Source organism: Haliaeetus albicilla, chromosome Z (genome assembly GCF_947461875.1).
Source record: "Haliaeetus albicilla chromosome Z, bHalAlb1.1, whole genome shotgun sequence".
Lineage (NCBI taxonomy): Eukaryota > Metazoa > Chordata > Aves > Accipitriformes > Accipitridae > Haliaeetus > Haliaeetus albicilla.
In genome coordinates this window covers 59,484,947-59,500,375 of record NC_091516.1, presented here as the reverse complement: position 1 = coordinate 59,500,375, position 15,429 = coordinate 59,484,947, and the positions used below count along the sequence as shown (strand labels likewise).

General features: G+C 49.8%; 1 protein-coding gene across 8 annotated transcripts in view; it reads right to left on the bottom strand.

Annotated features, from left to right (window-relative positions):
• ELAVL2 (ELAV like RNA binding protein 2) overlaps window positions 1-12,864 on the bottom strand; it is an 89,758-nt gene extending 76,894 nt beyond the window's left edge. The window contains exons 1-2 of one of the 8 annotated variants that reach the window (XM_069775746.1): window positions 12,824-12,864; window positions 12,061-12,177 (exon numbers count right to left, since the gene is read on the bottom strand). Coding sequence is in view for 4 of the 8 variants with exons in the window: in XM_069775741.1 (XP_069631842.1) it covers window positions 8,716-8,996 (281 nt within the window). In the remaining 4 variants the exon portion in view is untranslated. Of the gene's footprint in view, window positions 1-8,715; window positions 9,350-12,060; window positions 12,702-12,823 lie in introns of those variants that run through there. The other 7 variants (XM_069775742.1, XM_069775745.1, XM_069775747.1 and 4 more) reach the window with 7 other exon arrangements.
• Between the last annotated feature and the right edge of the window lie 2,565 nt (window positions 12,865-15,429).

Below are 15,429 nucleotides of genomic sequence, written 5' to 3'. Positions count from 1 at the left end.
ATTTAGTCCCACCTAGCTTTGTGCTACTTACAAAGCAACCCTTTTTGAAAAACAGCTAGCAGCAGCAGGAAAGGCTGAGGCTCTCAGCAAAGGCTGCCTGGTACAGAGGAGCCACCTGTGGGAAACTGCTCCTCAGGGAACACTTTTCTTGACCCAGAAGCTAAAAGCCTGGTCTGACACTTTTTTTTTTGTTCAAGAAGGCATGGAAAATGACTCTTCAAGTTAGGAGATACAGTGCATAACTTCCCCAGCCAAACTTAAGATCTACAAAAAAATTACCAACTAGGAGAAAGAAAAAAAGTCTCCAATGTTTGCCCATCATCTTCAAGCCAAAGCAGGGCGGAGCCTCTATAATGAGTAGACTGTCAAGTAGCATAAGCCTTCAAGCAAACTTTTTTTAAATGTTTAACATGACAGCATTATGATGCCACCAAAGTTTTGATTTGGAGATAGCCACTGACTTAAGATCGTAGCTCCTTAAGCGTGCAGGTAAGCTCATCATCTTCCTCGGGTCAGGAAAGAAAAAACAGAACTGACACATACCAGGAGGAGGGGCACACCTGGAAGCTAAGGACTCGTGAGCTGTACGCACTGTCTGATGAATTTTCAAAAAGCATTACAAGTTACATGGAGTCAGGCATACCTTAACAGATGTCCCAAGAGACTGATCAGCTTTACAAGTTCTCAAATTTGGGTCATAGACACTGCTCAAACTATTAATCTTTGAATATGAAATATGAAAGACATCTTCACCTCTTTGCTACACCCACAGTACTTCAAAATAATGTTATGTTTCAAGAAATTGATGCTCCTATTCCCATTTAATCCTGTTGTACAACTTCCATATTTTTCCACTGAGGATTAAATAACCCTTCAGTCCATACACATTACACATGACAAACACCCACCATCCACAATCAAGTGTTCAAAGCTGCCCAGGTAGTATTAGATGTTGTCTACATCTTGCTGTACCTGAGTGTACCATTTCATATTCATTTATGTAGGTCAATGGAAAGTCCTGCATACATGTACTGCATTTGATGGGAATTTACTCATAGTTACCTTAATTTGGATTAAACATATGATTAAAATCACATGCCTACAGCTCTTCCTAATAGCCTAACAGCCAGATTTTTCAGATGTATACAGATAAAAGCAGCACAGCCTTCTTAGGTAAGCAAGTCAAGAAAAGATACATAAATCAGTTTTTAAAAGGGCAAGTCAACCCAATTTAACAAACAGGAGGACAGTTACAATTAGATGGTCATTAATTTTCAGTACTAGAATATCTGAGGAAGTACTAGGAACAGCCACTAAAATTAGGTCCCTGATCTTGGGCACTCACACAGTACATACCAAGATTATGTAAGATTGATATGCTGAAGTGTAAGTTAAATTAACTGTGCCATATCAGATTTAAGTCCAAAAAGGAAACTGTTCCTACAGAAACTATCAACTCATTTTCTGTTCTCATGCATTGCTTCAAACAGGAAACCTGGCACATTTGATTATTCTATGCAATACACACCAAAAGACAGGCAATTTGACTTCGCATTTCTTCAGGAACATTGACATCCCTTGTTTCAAAACACTTAAACACATTTCAAAACAGGTAATCCTTACTCTACCTGGTTACACACATGCAGTATTTGTAAAGATCAAAAAAGCCCATATCCACAATAAGAAAAACAGGTTGCACTTTGCCACAAAAGTCTGCAGTATCTACTCCTTTTGCAACAGCTACTTCTGAAAGACTAGATTATCAAACCCGAAAATTTATAATAAAATCTACATTTCTCTTAACGTTACCCAACTTGGACAGAAAGTTCCCCTCAAGGACCCTTTATCATAGATGCACAGAATAGCTTGGGTTGGAAGCAACCTGTAAGTATCACCTAGTTCCAATGCCCCTGCCACCAGCAGGGACATCATCCACTAGATTAAGTTGCTCAGACCTTTGTATGTGTAGTCTGTGTCATACCACTTGATGTGCAAACAGTCACCACCTCATACACACTGAGTTATGCAAGAAGCCTTCCACACACAAGAAGTAACACTGCAGCCCAGTTATAATTTCAGCAGTGAAGATCTTCGACCACCAGAGCTATATCCAAAAAAAAGCCTTGGTCTCCATCAGGATGGCTAGTCTTATAACCTTCAGCTGCACTGGTTCAGAGGAATTCCACTACAAGAACCACTCTCCTTATAAAAATAGCCTTTATCAAAAGACAAGCATGACTTCATTTAATTTTCTTTCAGTTTGCTCAACTGTTACAGAAAAAAACTAGCTACTCTGTTCATTAATGAGGCTGTAATTCTCATCTTGCCTACCAACATCTCAACCATGGATGCAGTCCAAGGCAAGTGTTATTGCTATGCCAAGTTTCACAGTTTAGCTATCTGAATGCAAAAGCAGCTTCTAAAGTCTTCCTCACTTTATGCAGTTCACTTCGTCATCAATCTTCCAGTTGCCTTCAGAATGGGTGCTCTGGCCAGATTAACAGTAGTAGTTTTAGGTCAGGAACTAAATTTTCAGTTATAGCTCAAGGTGTAAGCACATCAAAATGAAAAAGTTAAACTCATTAATAAACCGATTTCTTCACCACTGCATGCATGCAGTACATGCATAGTTTGTTACAAGAAGCATATGGTGTTTTAGAGCTATGACTTAAGTTGTCCCTCTTTTGGAAACAAAGCCATTTCTAATGCATATTTTGGTAGAAAGGAACCACAGCAGGAAGTCTGACGAGATGTCTAAGTATGTTACTAGAGATAAAAATAATATCCTTAATTACAATTATAGCAGGTATTAGGATTTTAATATTTAAATTTAAAAGATTTAAAAGCCCTTCTTAAATCAACTGTGATATGCAAGCAATAGTGTTCACCCCTTTAACTAGTTACATTTGCTGGTTCAAGACTGGAGATGAACAGTAGATACAGAAAAAGTAAATAAATACCAAGATCTTGCTCCACCTTTAAACTGCTTTGATGCATATGAAATTTAATGCTAATGGATGAATTAAAACAGAAGTCACAGCATTAGTTTTTTGGCATTTCAAGAGGACAAACAAAATGGATGGCACAAAACAAGGACTCCATTACAAAAATAAAATGGGAACATAGTGAAGGCTTGCACGCTGCTAGCATTCTTGCAATATATTACTGATTTTGGTGCAATGGCTATGCATGTATATGCTCAAAGCAAATTCAGAAGTCCAAATATTCTCTAACAATCTTTTCCTCTGCCATGCAGCCACAATACCTATTCTGTCCTGAACCCAGCTTCCTCAGCAGAGACACCCTTTACTAGACCAGAGCTCCAAGCGACCTTCTCCTCCTCCCTACCATGCATGCACTTCTCAGAGGGTCACCTGCAGCAGTGTTGCAGGATCCTTAACTATTTCTGTAGGGAAACAAGTGCATTTGTGCCCCACTGGCTCCAGGAGCTATTATAAGCTTTTGGCCATTCAGCACACTTTTCTCCAAAGGTGCTGCTTAAGTCCAGGTATTGTCATTTTTGCAGCATGTAAGGGAGAAGACAGTAACTTCAAGAATGTATTCACAGATACCCTGAAAATAGCAAAGCTAATCACAGATAAGAAGCAGAGGAATGCTCTGGTTTGCTACTTAAGCTAAAAATAACATGCCACAAATATTTTTAAAACATAAAGTGCTAAGCTCACAAGGCCAACTATATACACTAGGTAGACAAACCCTTGCCCTTTCTCTGGTGCTTAGCTATTTGATTTCTCACTTTCTATATGCATTGCAGCAAGCCTAAAACAGGGAACTCCATTTCTTGAAAGCAATTTATAGTTCTGTTATTAACAATGGATACAACCATGAAATCCTTAGCTGATTTTATCTACATTAAGGTATATTAACAGTAAGCTTCTCATGTCATTACATAGAAAGAGAACGCTGCAGTCCCCTGCAAACAAAGGTTGACTGTCCAAATCTCAGTATACAGACAGACACAGCTCTAGATTCAAGACTCTGAAAAACACACATTACACTGAAAAGCCACAAGGAAGCTGACTCTAAGTACTCCTTCTGACCATAATTTTACTTCTGAAAAAGTACATAAGAAGGATAGTATTCAAAGATGTTATCAGAAGGGTAAGAAGAAGAGACACTACTGCTAAAGAAGTCGAATTTACATTACTTTTCCCTTTCCATAGCTGAATCTCCTTCTCTCAACCCTTATCACTTAAGGTGACTAAGGCATTTATCAACAAATATTTAATTTAATTTCCCAGAATTTCACTCTGTTCATCCATTCTGTAAAACAAATCCTACTAACTTCACTTCTATCATTAAGATTTAAAGTATAGAAGAACATCAGTATTCCACCAATCATGCAATTGCAGTTTCATTCCACAAAAATACATAAAGTTTATTCAGTTAAATCTGAATAAGCACTTGGTTAAACAAACTCACCCTGAGGAGTCTGAAAGCAAATGCAGCTAGCACAGACCTACAGAAAGGCTCCTCAATACATCACAGGGAATATTCCAGAACATCTTGAACAGCCTCTCCTACCTGTGTGGACTGTTTTACAAAGCATTTGAATGTTTAAGTTCTCCCTACTTCACCAGTATTCAGATATTAACTATTCAAAAAACTGCACATACATACTTTACACTACATTCTACCAATTCAGCAACTGTCTCATATATAATGTTTTCTAAATCTACTCCACACTCAGCTGAAGACCAGAGAAAGTGTCTGGAGTCCTTAAGACCATCCTACAGTGTCCTCAGCACTTCAGTATTTTCTAGCTTCCAAGTCATTTGGTCAACTGTTCCATGTTTACTGGGATATACCTGTTTTTTGCTAAACACAGCAAACCAAGATACTCATTCTTGCAACATCTTACAGCCTTGTTTGGTCTAAGCATCTGTTCGCACAGTTTCTCAGCAGCAGCAGCAGCACCATCTGAGTCACCAGCAATGTCAGGACTTTGAGGGAATAGAGGATCAGTTATCACAAATGTTTTATCAAGTGAAGCCTAGGACTGCCTAGAATGATCCTCATTTTGATCTTAGGCTGCTGCACTCACAATAGTGAAGCATTGCTAAAACATTTAAACACCTAACACTTATCCCGACTTTCTATTAGGAAACTAGAGCTTCTTCCAAACCCACATTATGTCCAGGCTTACTATGACTACCAAAACAAACAAAAACCCCTGTTGCTTAAGTATTGGAGTACCACGAGGAACAGTGGCTCAAGCAGAATAGAAAACAGCGTGACACTAGTTTAAGCTCTATCTGGAAAGCTTCAGCTTGTTCCCAGTTTGCATTTTTCAAATGTATGCAAGTAAGACCTTCCCATTACAATTTTTGTCATATAATTACTGCTCCTAAAACTCCAGATATTTTGCCAGCAAAGTCAGATATAGATTATGAGCTATTTCAAAAAGTTGATGTAGGTTGAGAATTTTTAATTAAGTTTCAGAGAAAGCACGCTTTTCCTAAGATTTCTGCCACAAGATTTTTGTAACTAGTTCCCTTAGTTTTAAAGCTGAAAAACTGCACTCCCTACCAAAGCACTGACTACTAAAGCCAAGTGTTTCACTGAGGTCATCTCTCCAAGGTGTACTTTCTGCAGACCTGTATGCCAAAAAGCCTCTGTGAAACAGCAAGCACTTCTACATACAGGGAAGACCAAAAATTAGCTACTCCTTAACCACAGCTTCTGGCAAATTTAGCATGATATTTAATTGCTCAGTGGCAAAATATTAGGTGCTGGGAGTCCCTGCAAATCAACAGCAATGCCTACTGGGTAAAAGCAGCTTGTTTAATACTGGCAGTTTCTCTGAGCTTCACTGGGAATCAATCAAGGAGCCTGCCTCTCTTGGCTATTTTGCCACCAGAAACTCAGGATAACTTTAAATTTCAACAACAAGCATTAGGCAACAAAACATCTTGATCTGGCCCACCTGTTGTAGTAGCTAAAAGCTATGAATTCTAACGCTGTTGCACCAGCTTCTCCAGAACTAATCCGTCTGGGTAAGTCCAATTAGGTAGATTTACACAGGCAACATATCAAAAAACATGCAGTGGCCTCCTTCAGAACGGGAACTACAGATGTCAAAACCCAAAGCACCATCAGCTACTCCTGCTGGATAGTATTGTGATATTTCAATTGATTTGGGGGCTGTCAGGAAAAGAAAGCTCTGTGCACAAAGGCAACATTCTCCCACTTTTAAAGTCTTAGCAACAGCTGGTAACATTCACTGCCCTCTGTAGATACTAGCATCTATTAGAAAAGCATTACAGCAAAAGCAAAGATGGCTTTAAAGCAAGATTGAAATGTATATTCATCACAAATTGAGCTTATCCATTAGCTAACAGTTTTATTGCTTTGATGAGTATCAGTGGCAACAAATATAACCAAAAGCCATTACCTTTTAAGACAGCAAGAGTTTTGCCTATAAAAGCAGCATTTTAACATCACCGTTACTAGGAAGGAGCTTGCATTTGCATCCTTGTGCTATTTTTTACCTGCAAAGTCCACCTCTGCAATGGCATCAATTTAAGAAGCACAGGATGTATTCCTTGGGCTTTTAGAAGACTAAACCACAGGTCATCTGTTTCCTACTTAGTCCCCAAATAGAGCTCCACTTTGTTTCATCCCCTCTGCTTCCTCACCCCCACCCCCCACTACCCCCTACCCCCGGCCAAATCTACATTAGCATTAGCATTACAGGGGCTTTAATAGAATTCAGCCTGGGGCTTCACCGCAGTTTGAACACTGCCATCCAGAAAACTGGGAAATAACCTGAAAGCCTTTGTGTCTTTTTTTTTTTAAAAGCAGATATTCTAGATTTAGCAGCTGTTTAGAACAATTTCAACTCACCACACCTGGATCACCCAGCTCAGTCTCAAGTGTGGTAGTTCAATTTTTGAAGAGACAATAAATAAATCAGTGACAAGAAAAACCACACTGACAAAAGGATCTTCCCCTCTCACTGAAAAACAGTGTTTAAAAACGAGTCCAGAGAGAAGAATGAAAATTGATGTTCACCTTACTATGGGAAAATCACAATAAATTTACATGCAGAAATACTACACTAGTATGACTAAGCCAAAAATAGGAAGAGATTTATGCAAATATGAACATATTGAAGAGGTATCCATCGCAAGGACTAAAGCAATTAAAAATCTCTACTGCATACAGAAAGGATCAACCACTCCACCAGAATAAAAATGCACTAAATTAAGACAGCTACTGCTGAGCAGAAATATCAGTTCAGGTACAGCCACAAGACATTTGAAAGGGGCATTAAAGATGTGCTCTATCAGATTTTTAGTGAGTGTGATAAAATTCCTTACCAGTTTCAAGGTCGTTTGTTTGTGTCTATAGTTGCAAACGCTCTCAATATATTGCAGCAAAAACTTCAAATACCTACATTTCTAAGTAATATCCCATTTTAACCAGTATGTAGAATTACCAATTCCATATTTGCAAACAAAGTTATTTATGCATAATAGCTATATAACAGATTCAAAGTCCACTCTTAAAACTCACCCCCAACACAACATTTCTAGAAGGAGAGGGAAAAGAAGAGTAAAACCGACTGTAATTTCAGGATTCAGAATCCATGGCATTAAAAGGAAAAATGCAAAACTGAAGGTCTAATACCCTAGTGTCCGTTTCCTCAACAGGTTCCCACTTATTGGAATAGCTTCTGGGCTCCCTCAGGTCAATTTAAAACTGACCATCAAGGCAGAGATAAATAATAAAAGTAAACTGCATGGAGTTTTATAGCCCCAAAAAATACCCAGGAACCTCTTACCCTTTCAAGAAAACGCACACACACGTGAAATACTCACCGCTACTTCATCAAATATCACTTGTAAGAAAACCAGACACTGAAGTCCTACGTAGCTACTAAACCTCATTACCAAAGTCATCTTCCAAACTCCACAAATACACCAACACGTTTTAGTCTTGCAGACTTCAATTAAATCAGCTACAATAAGCCCACTTCATTTAGTTTTTCTTGGGTATTGTTTTGCAGTGGTTTTTTTTTTTCTTCTTTTTTAAATGAGGATCAGTTTTACTACTCTAACGAATTACACCTCTATTCAAAGGCATGTATGTCGGGGATTACAGAGGTGAACGGCACACCGAGCCGCCCCGCCGCTCGGATCTCGCCATCAGCGCTACGCAGAGGAAACAAAGCCGCCTCGCTCGCCACGCGCACGACGCAAGGACGAGGAGACTTTATTCTTCCAGGGCAGGACGAACTGAGAAGGCGGCCCAGACACATACAGCCCGGGCAAAGCCCCCTGCGAAAGGTGACCCCCGGCCTGACCCAGGGCGGCCGCACCAAGTCGCTGTGAGGCCCCGCACCTTAACCGCGAAGCGACCCCCGAAGGCAAACCAAACAGGCGGCGTACGAGCCGTACACCTGGCTGACCCCCAGCCGCCCCCTCCCCGCCTCCCCGCCGGGGGCTCCCTTCGCCGCCGCGGCGGGTCCCGCTCCCGGTCCCGACCCCCGGTCCCGGTCCCGACCCCGGCCGTGCCGCCCCGCACGGCGGGCGCCTCCGCAGGCGCCTCCTCCCCCGCCCCCGGGACGGGACGGAGCCGCCTCTTCGGCCCGGGGCTACCGCGCCTTCCTCCATGGGAAGGAGTGCTGCCACCGGCCACGGAGCCCGCCCCCCCGCCGCGTCCCAGAGCCCCGCCGGCCGCCGGCCCTACCTGCGGGCTCCGCTCCGCCGTCCGGTCCCGCTCACGCCGTGCGCCTCCGCACCCTCCGCCCACCCGGCGCTCTGCAGCCGCACAGGTGCGCCGGGAGCTGCGGGCAGCCGCAACACCCCTGCGGCTGCAGCACCCCTTTGCAGCCTCTCTGCAGCAAGCGACAGCCCCCGCGCGGTTTCACCCGCGCCCAACTGCTGCCCCGGGGCTCCGGCGGCGGCAGCAGCTCCTCCGCCAGACACGACGGCGCGGGCAGTAGACGGCAGATGCACTATTGTGGACATAAGCAATGCGGTTAGAAAAAGGTCAGACGTAAACAAGAGGGAAAGAGAGAGGTGCAACTTGCAAGAAGAATAGGAGCTACGCTCAAGTGGTAGGGCCAGGCCAAGGAGAAGGTGGGGGAGAATGTCTTTCAGGGGGACGTTGCAGACAAAACAAAGGGCTTATTGAACAATGTTTTGTCGGGAGAACAGGTGCTAAGCTCTCCCAATTAGCACCACATGGGGGGGGAGGGGGCAGACACTCAGAAAACCCTAAAGCGTAAAACAAAAAGCGATGAAGCCTATCTAGCACGAGGAAGGGAGAAGGGGCAGAGGGAAGAGGCGTTCGCAGAAGAAAAAAAAAATAAAAAATAATAAGTAAATCACCGTCAGCCACAAGGAAGCCCCTCTTGATGCAACGCCGCGAACACTTTGTAGTTTGCGACGGGGAGTGCAACAAGCTGACACCGGCAGACGGCCGTCGGTAGCCTACAGCAGGGGGGAGTTCAAGTCTCCGCACACGCCGGGTTCTCGCCCCTCTTCCGTGGGGGCCCGCCCCGGTGAGGCGCCGGCGGTCGCGGGCGCAGCCTCCCCGCGCCCAGGCCCCCCCTTCTGCCGCCGTACTCCCCGCCCGGGCTGCAACCCCGCTCCCGACCCGCTTCTCCTCCACGCCTGCCCCGCGTCCCGCCGCCCACTTTGCCGGTACCGCACCGGCGGCTCCCCGCAAGCCCCCGCGCCCTCCCCAGCCCCTCGACCCGCCCTCCTTTTAGCAAACCGTGACCGGCACTCTGCCCGCTGCCGCGCCGGAGCGGGAGGGCGCCGGCGGTAGGTCCCGCGGAGCGTGGCTGCAGCCGCCGCCCAAGGAAGGGAGCAGAGGGGCGAGTCCCGCTGCCCCCCTCACCCGCTGCCTCTGATGGTGCCGCCGCCCCAGTTTACCGAAGCCGTCCCGCCACGAGGAGAAAGGAGGAGGGCGGCGGCGGGCTAATAAAGGCGCTCACCGCCCGCCCCCGCGGCCGCCGGCTGAGTGACACCGCCGGCGGCCACTCAAGAAGCCCCGCGCCCGCGGGACCGCGCCCCCCAGGCCCAGCCGGCACCCCGCAGCGGCCGCCCCGTCCCCCGCCGCGGCGGTCGGGCCGGTCGGGCACCGCCCCGCGGCCGCCGCCGCCGAGCACCTGCGGGCGACGGGGAGGCGGGCGCGGGGAGAGCGCGGCGGCGGGCTGCACGGAGCGGGATGGGAGCGGGGGCGGGAGCTCGCCCTTCCCGTTCCCGTCAGCGTCCGGGCGTCGGGTCCCCGGTGGGGTCAGGGGCAGGGCTCCCGCAGTGCTTGCTCGTCTCCCCGGCTTGCCGCCTTTCCCTAAAAAAGGCCGGGGCTCCTGCGCTGCCTCCTCTCCGAAAGCGGCCCGGCGGGGCGGACGAAGCCCGGCGCCGCCCGGCGCCGCCCGCCCGCCCGACGGGGCGCAGCGGCCGCGATCGCTCCGCCGACCCCTGCGCGCAGCCGTGCTGGCTCGGAGCTCCCCGCGGCGGGCAGTGGCCGCTGCGACAGCACCGTCCCGTTTGCCGGCGGCGTCTGACGGCGCGGGGACCCCCTCCGCCCCCACCCGGGAGATCGCGGCTGCCGAGCGCCGCGGCAGCCCTCCCAGGCTCCGCTCCTTCGGGCCCGCCGCTGATCGTCCCGCGGGACAGCCCCGGCGAGTGCTCGAGGGGGGTGGTCGCTGGGAGAGGGGGGGGTCCCGTCCTCGGCGGGACGGAGCGGCTTTGGTGTGCCCTCCGCCCTCCCGGCGCCGGAACGTGCGAGGACTAGTCAAAATAAACCGTCTCAACGCGGGCATCACCACCGGTCCTTGGAAACGAGTTGACGGAACACGTCCAGCCACCAATTTGCCCCGCTTGTATAGCTCCCACATTAATTATTTTCATACGGGAAATAGCTGGGTACGGACCAACGTGCTGGGCATAAATTAAACAACAATGGCAGTGCTCGGGGCCGGTCCTTGCCGGCAGCACACGCCGCAGCGCCGGCGTCTACCATCGCCTCCCTCCTCCTCCTCCTCCTCTTCCTCCTCCTCCTGCCCGGACCCTCCCACCGCCGCAGGGACGGAGGGCGAGAGGACGGGAGACGCGCCCGAGGACGGGACGCCCCGTCCGTCCCTTTGCCCGGAGCCCCGCTCGGATCCCCGCCGCGGCTGCCGGATCCAAACTTCCCAGGAGCACGCCGAGGACCGCTCCCCGTCTCCCCCGCCGCCCCGGTAGGACCACGGACAGAGATCGGGGCCGCCGCCGCCGCCGCCGCCGCCGCGCAAACGCGCCGCCCCGCCTTCGGGCCCCCTGCGCCGCCGCGCAGCGCCGCGCAGCGCCCCGACGCCCCGAACAAAGGGACGCGCCCCCTCCCGCAGCGGGTTTATCACCTCCCCGAAAAGACACGCCGCCTCCCCCCCCACTCCCCCCCTCCCCCCGACGGTAACCAACTTCTCCCAGGGAGAGCTCACCGGCTCTCCTCGCACCCCGCCGCCCGCTCTCCGCGCCCGCCGACAATACGCGCTGCGCGCTCGGGCTGCGGCCGGCCACGTCTTTGTGCGCCGTGACACGCAGCCGCCTCCCAGCCCCGCAGCGAGCCACGAAACGCCGTGCGGCTAATGCAATTAAAGCGCGGGGGGCTCTTATCCCGGCTAATCTGCCAATGCAGGTTTATCTCCTCAAAGCGATACGCCTCCCTTCACCGGCGCGGTGCGGGTCCGTCCCTTCGGATGCTCCCCGCAAGTGGACGAGAGTCTCCGGGGCCGGACGGGCGCGGTGGCGTCGGGAACTTTGCAGCCGGGCCAGGACAGGTAGGGATGCGCACGCCTTCCTGCGTGGGCGCGGTGCGGTACCCCGGCCTCGGCGGCTGCCCTCCCCACGCTGCCAACACTTGCCGGCAACTCAGCTCGGCAGGCGCCCTGCGATGCGCACGAACTGCCTCCTTCGGCGCCGGCGGCACGAACGGTGTGAATACATAGGTAATCCACGTAATTCTACACGGCATGCACCTCAGGCGTCCGCGTGGACCCTATCGCACACGTACAATCACGGAAAGAATCAAGCCACAACTTACCTTCCTCTCCTCGGCTTAAAAAAAAAAGTAACGGTGCAGTTCTCCCAATAAAGAGGAGCAAGAGGCAGATGGACAGTTCTCTCAAGACAACACACGAGAGCTAAATTGGGGACAGTTCTAAAAGGAAGCAAAAAAAAAAAAAAAACCCAAACCTAAAACAAAACAAAAAATCCTCTTCCCCCCTCCCCCAACAGTCCGACACTGGAGGGGAAAAAAAAAATCAAAAAGAAAAAAAGAAAGGAAAACTAGAAAATAAAAAAGGGAGAACTCAAAAAGAGAGAGAGTGACAGGACGACCCTCCTTCCGCAACCCAATCGAACAAAAAGAGGGGAGGGAGGGAGGGAGAAATAACGGAACAAAGAAAAGAGGGATGGAAGGGCGATTTTAAAGACGGTCTCTCTCTCTCTCCCTCCCTGCCTGCCGGTCCCTTCCTAGCGGCTCGCCGCCGGGGTCGGCTGCTGCATCGCGGGGTGCGCGGGGGGCCGCGGGGGGAGGACGCCGCGCGGTGCGGTGCTGTGCGGTGCCGCGCCGTGCCGTGCCTTGCAGGGAGGCGGACCGCTCCGCAGATTTATAGCAGCCCCGCCGCCCGGCTCCCTGCCTGCCGCCGCGCCGCGCCGCGCCGCGCCGCGCCGAGGTGCGTGCGTCTTGCGTGCCGCGCCCGGCGGCGCGGCCGTGGGGGTGCGCGCGGGGGGCGTGCGTCCGCGGGCGGCTGCGCCCCCCCCTCCACCCCCGCCCCCCCGCCCGCCGGCCGCTCCGCGCCTACCCCGCCGCCACGCGCGGCACCGTCCCCGCACCCCGGCGCAACGTAAGCTGCTGGCGGTGCCGCCGAGCGGCTCCATTGGCCCGGCCGCCGCCCGGTGGCACCGCCCCCGGCCAGGCGACGGCCGCCCATTGGCCGCGCGCGCCGCCACTCCGGCAGGTCCCATGGCGCCTCGTTTCAGGCTGCGTTGCGGCGCGCGGGGCCGCCTCCGCGGGCGCGGGTGGGCCGCGCGGATGTCCCGCGGATGACGGCCCGCGGGCGGGCGCGGCCCGCGGCCACGCCTGTCCCCTGGGCGCGGCGCGGCGGCACCGCGCATCCCGGGCGGCGGGCGGGGCAGCGCTGCGGCAGCGCGGACGGCTGCGTGGGGAAGCGGCGGCTCGCGTCCTCTCGGGAAGCTACGTGGGAGCGAGGCGGTGCGTCACGGCACGGGCCCGGGGCGGCCGGCTGTCGGTGGACCATTCCTTCGCATCCAGAGCTGCCAGGAAAGCAGTCCCCTCTTTTTTTTTCTCCTCCCCTCCCCTTCCTTTCCCCCCCTCCCCACCCCCACCCCCACCCCACCGTTCCACGCAGTTCTGGCCCTACGCGTGTCAGCACCGCGCGTGTAAAGTTTGTATCGCTGCCCAGGGACTGCTCTTGGGTTTTGTCCTTCCGAGTGCGGACATAACGAATGAGTGGTAGTTCTCGTAACAAACATTCGGGCTGGAAAGAAGGAAGGGAAAGAGGGGAGGGAGGGAAGGAGGGAGGGAGAAAGAGAAGGAGGGAAGGAGGGAGAGAAGGAAGGAAGGAAAAGAAAGAGGAAGGAGGGAAGGGAGGGAGCGAGACAGGAAGGAAGGGGAAAAAGAGCTTTTATTCATTACTCAGTCGATTCCTATGTCTTGCACAGATCAGGAGTGTTCACAGAGAAAAAGGTTGTGTTGTATGGAAGAAAAAAATTCTGCACGGTGTTCAGAAACATGCCGTTTATTCCTTACACTGCTTGACCTTCATTGCACTTGATCGTAATTTCCTTCCAGAATCCAGAGTGCTTCCTAGACGTGGCTTTGCTTTTGTGTCTTTTCTGACACAGAACATGCAAGTGTGTATAATATATTTCCAGTAGCAAAGCACTTACACCCTGCAGAAAGGAAATGCTTATTTAGAATATTCTGGTATTTGCATGTAGCAAGCTGCAAAAATACAGAGACATGTGATTTCAAATGGAGACATAAAGTAGTGTTTCTTGACAGTGTCCTTGAGTGTTTATAAATGATTAATACAATGAAAGAGAAAACATGCTTGTTTATGTATCATCTGTTTCTTATAATCTCCCTATCCTACTACTGTGACAATAACTTGAGTGTTACACAGGGCCTAGTTTTACATTTTATGTAACTAGTTATACGCCGAATGCGTCTGATGTTTTTCTAGAACACACAGTCTTTAGCTGATTATTTACAATCTATCACCGACGTTTTGAATCAGCAGCACTCCGAAAAAGGGAATAACTCCCTGGAGGAACAAGTGCCAAGCTAGCGGCTCTAAGGACTGCATAAAGAAAAGGGTGGGGGTGGCTCCTCCCTCAAAGCTGGTTATACAGAAGTCCTACATGAAGTGATGCCTATTCACACAATTTGTGGAATTGCATGTGTAAATCATGCTTTCAGCAGTCTCTGTTCGTGTTCAAGAAGGTCCTCTGAGTTTACACTGTTGTTCAGCTTATGTCTTATGCTCATTCTTGTCTAGTTGTGGCAACTTTTACCCTTTGATACAGGAAAACTGATTTTGAAAGTCTCCTAGTAATACCACAATTAACAACAAACTTGCTCATGTTCTTTGTGCTGTGGGTGCATACATCAACAGTTTTGTATACATCTTTCAGGGGAAAAAAGTGATTATTTGTTCTAGGTTGAGTTTTGAAGCACAGGTTAGAGCAGAGACTGAGTAGAAAACATCTGTAAAACCTGTGCACTGTGTTGCCATCTTTGGAATTACTAGATTTAGTTGCTGATTACTTTTTTGCCTCACCCAGCTTGTGCTGGATGTCTAAGCAAACGACAGTGTTCCTTAGCAGAACTTACGTATGAGAAGAGAAGAAGAAAGGAAGAAAGGAAGAAAATAGATGAGCTCTCTGAAATTCCTAAGCAGTTCAATGCATTGACCCCCCCCCCAAAAAAAAAATTAAAAAATCATATGAATACACAGCTGTTCTTAGAACTAAAGAAACTTGTCTTAAAGGGGAAGCCAGAATGTAGGATATTAGAAACCAGAAGCGTGTCTTTCTGAACTTTCAGGACATTAAAGGACTCTGCTCTCAGCAGTTTCCCTGTCAGGTCTGATACTCAGGATTCCGATTTCATCTCCCTCCCCTGCTCCCCTTTGAAAGGAACAATCCTCTAGCTGCAGTTAGTAACCAGCTTCTAGCGACAAAAGCCAAAGTTTATGCATTTTCTTTCGAGGCTTAATATCTCTACCAGTAATGCACTCACGTCTGTCACGTTTGCCAATACATGGTGCTAAAGTGAAATTAGGCAGAAAATAGCCGTTTAAGTGAATTGTCTTGTCATCGGCCCTTCTCGTCTCGGGAGTGTTTTCAGAGGCCCTCGATGTCGGCAACGGCAGAAGAAGGAAAG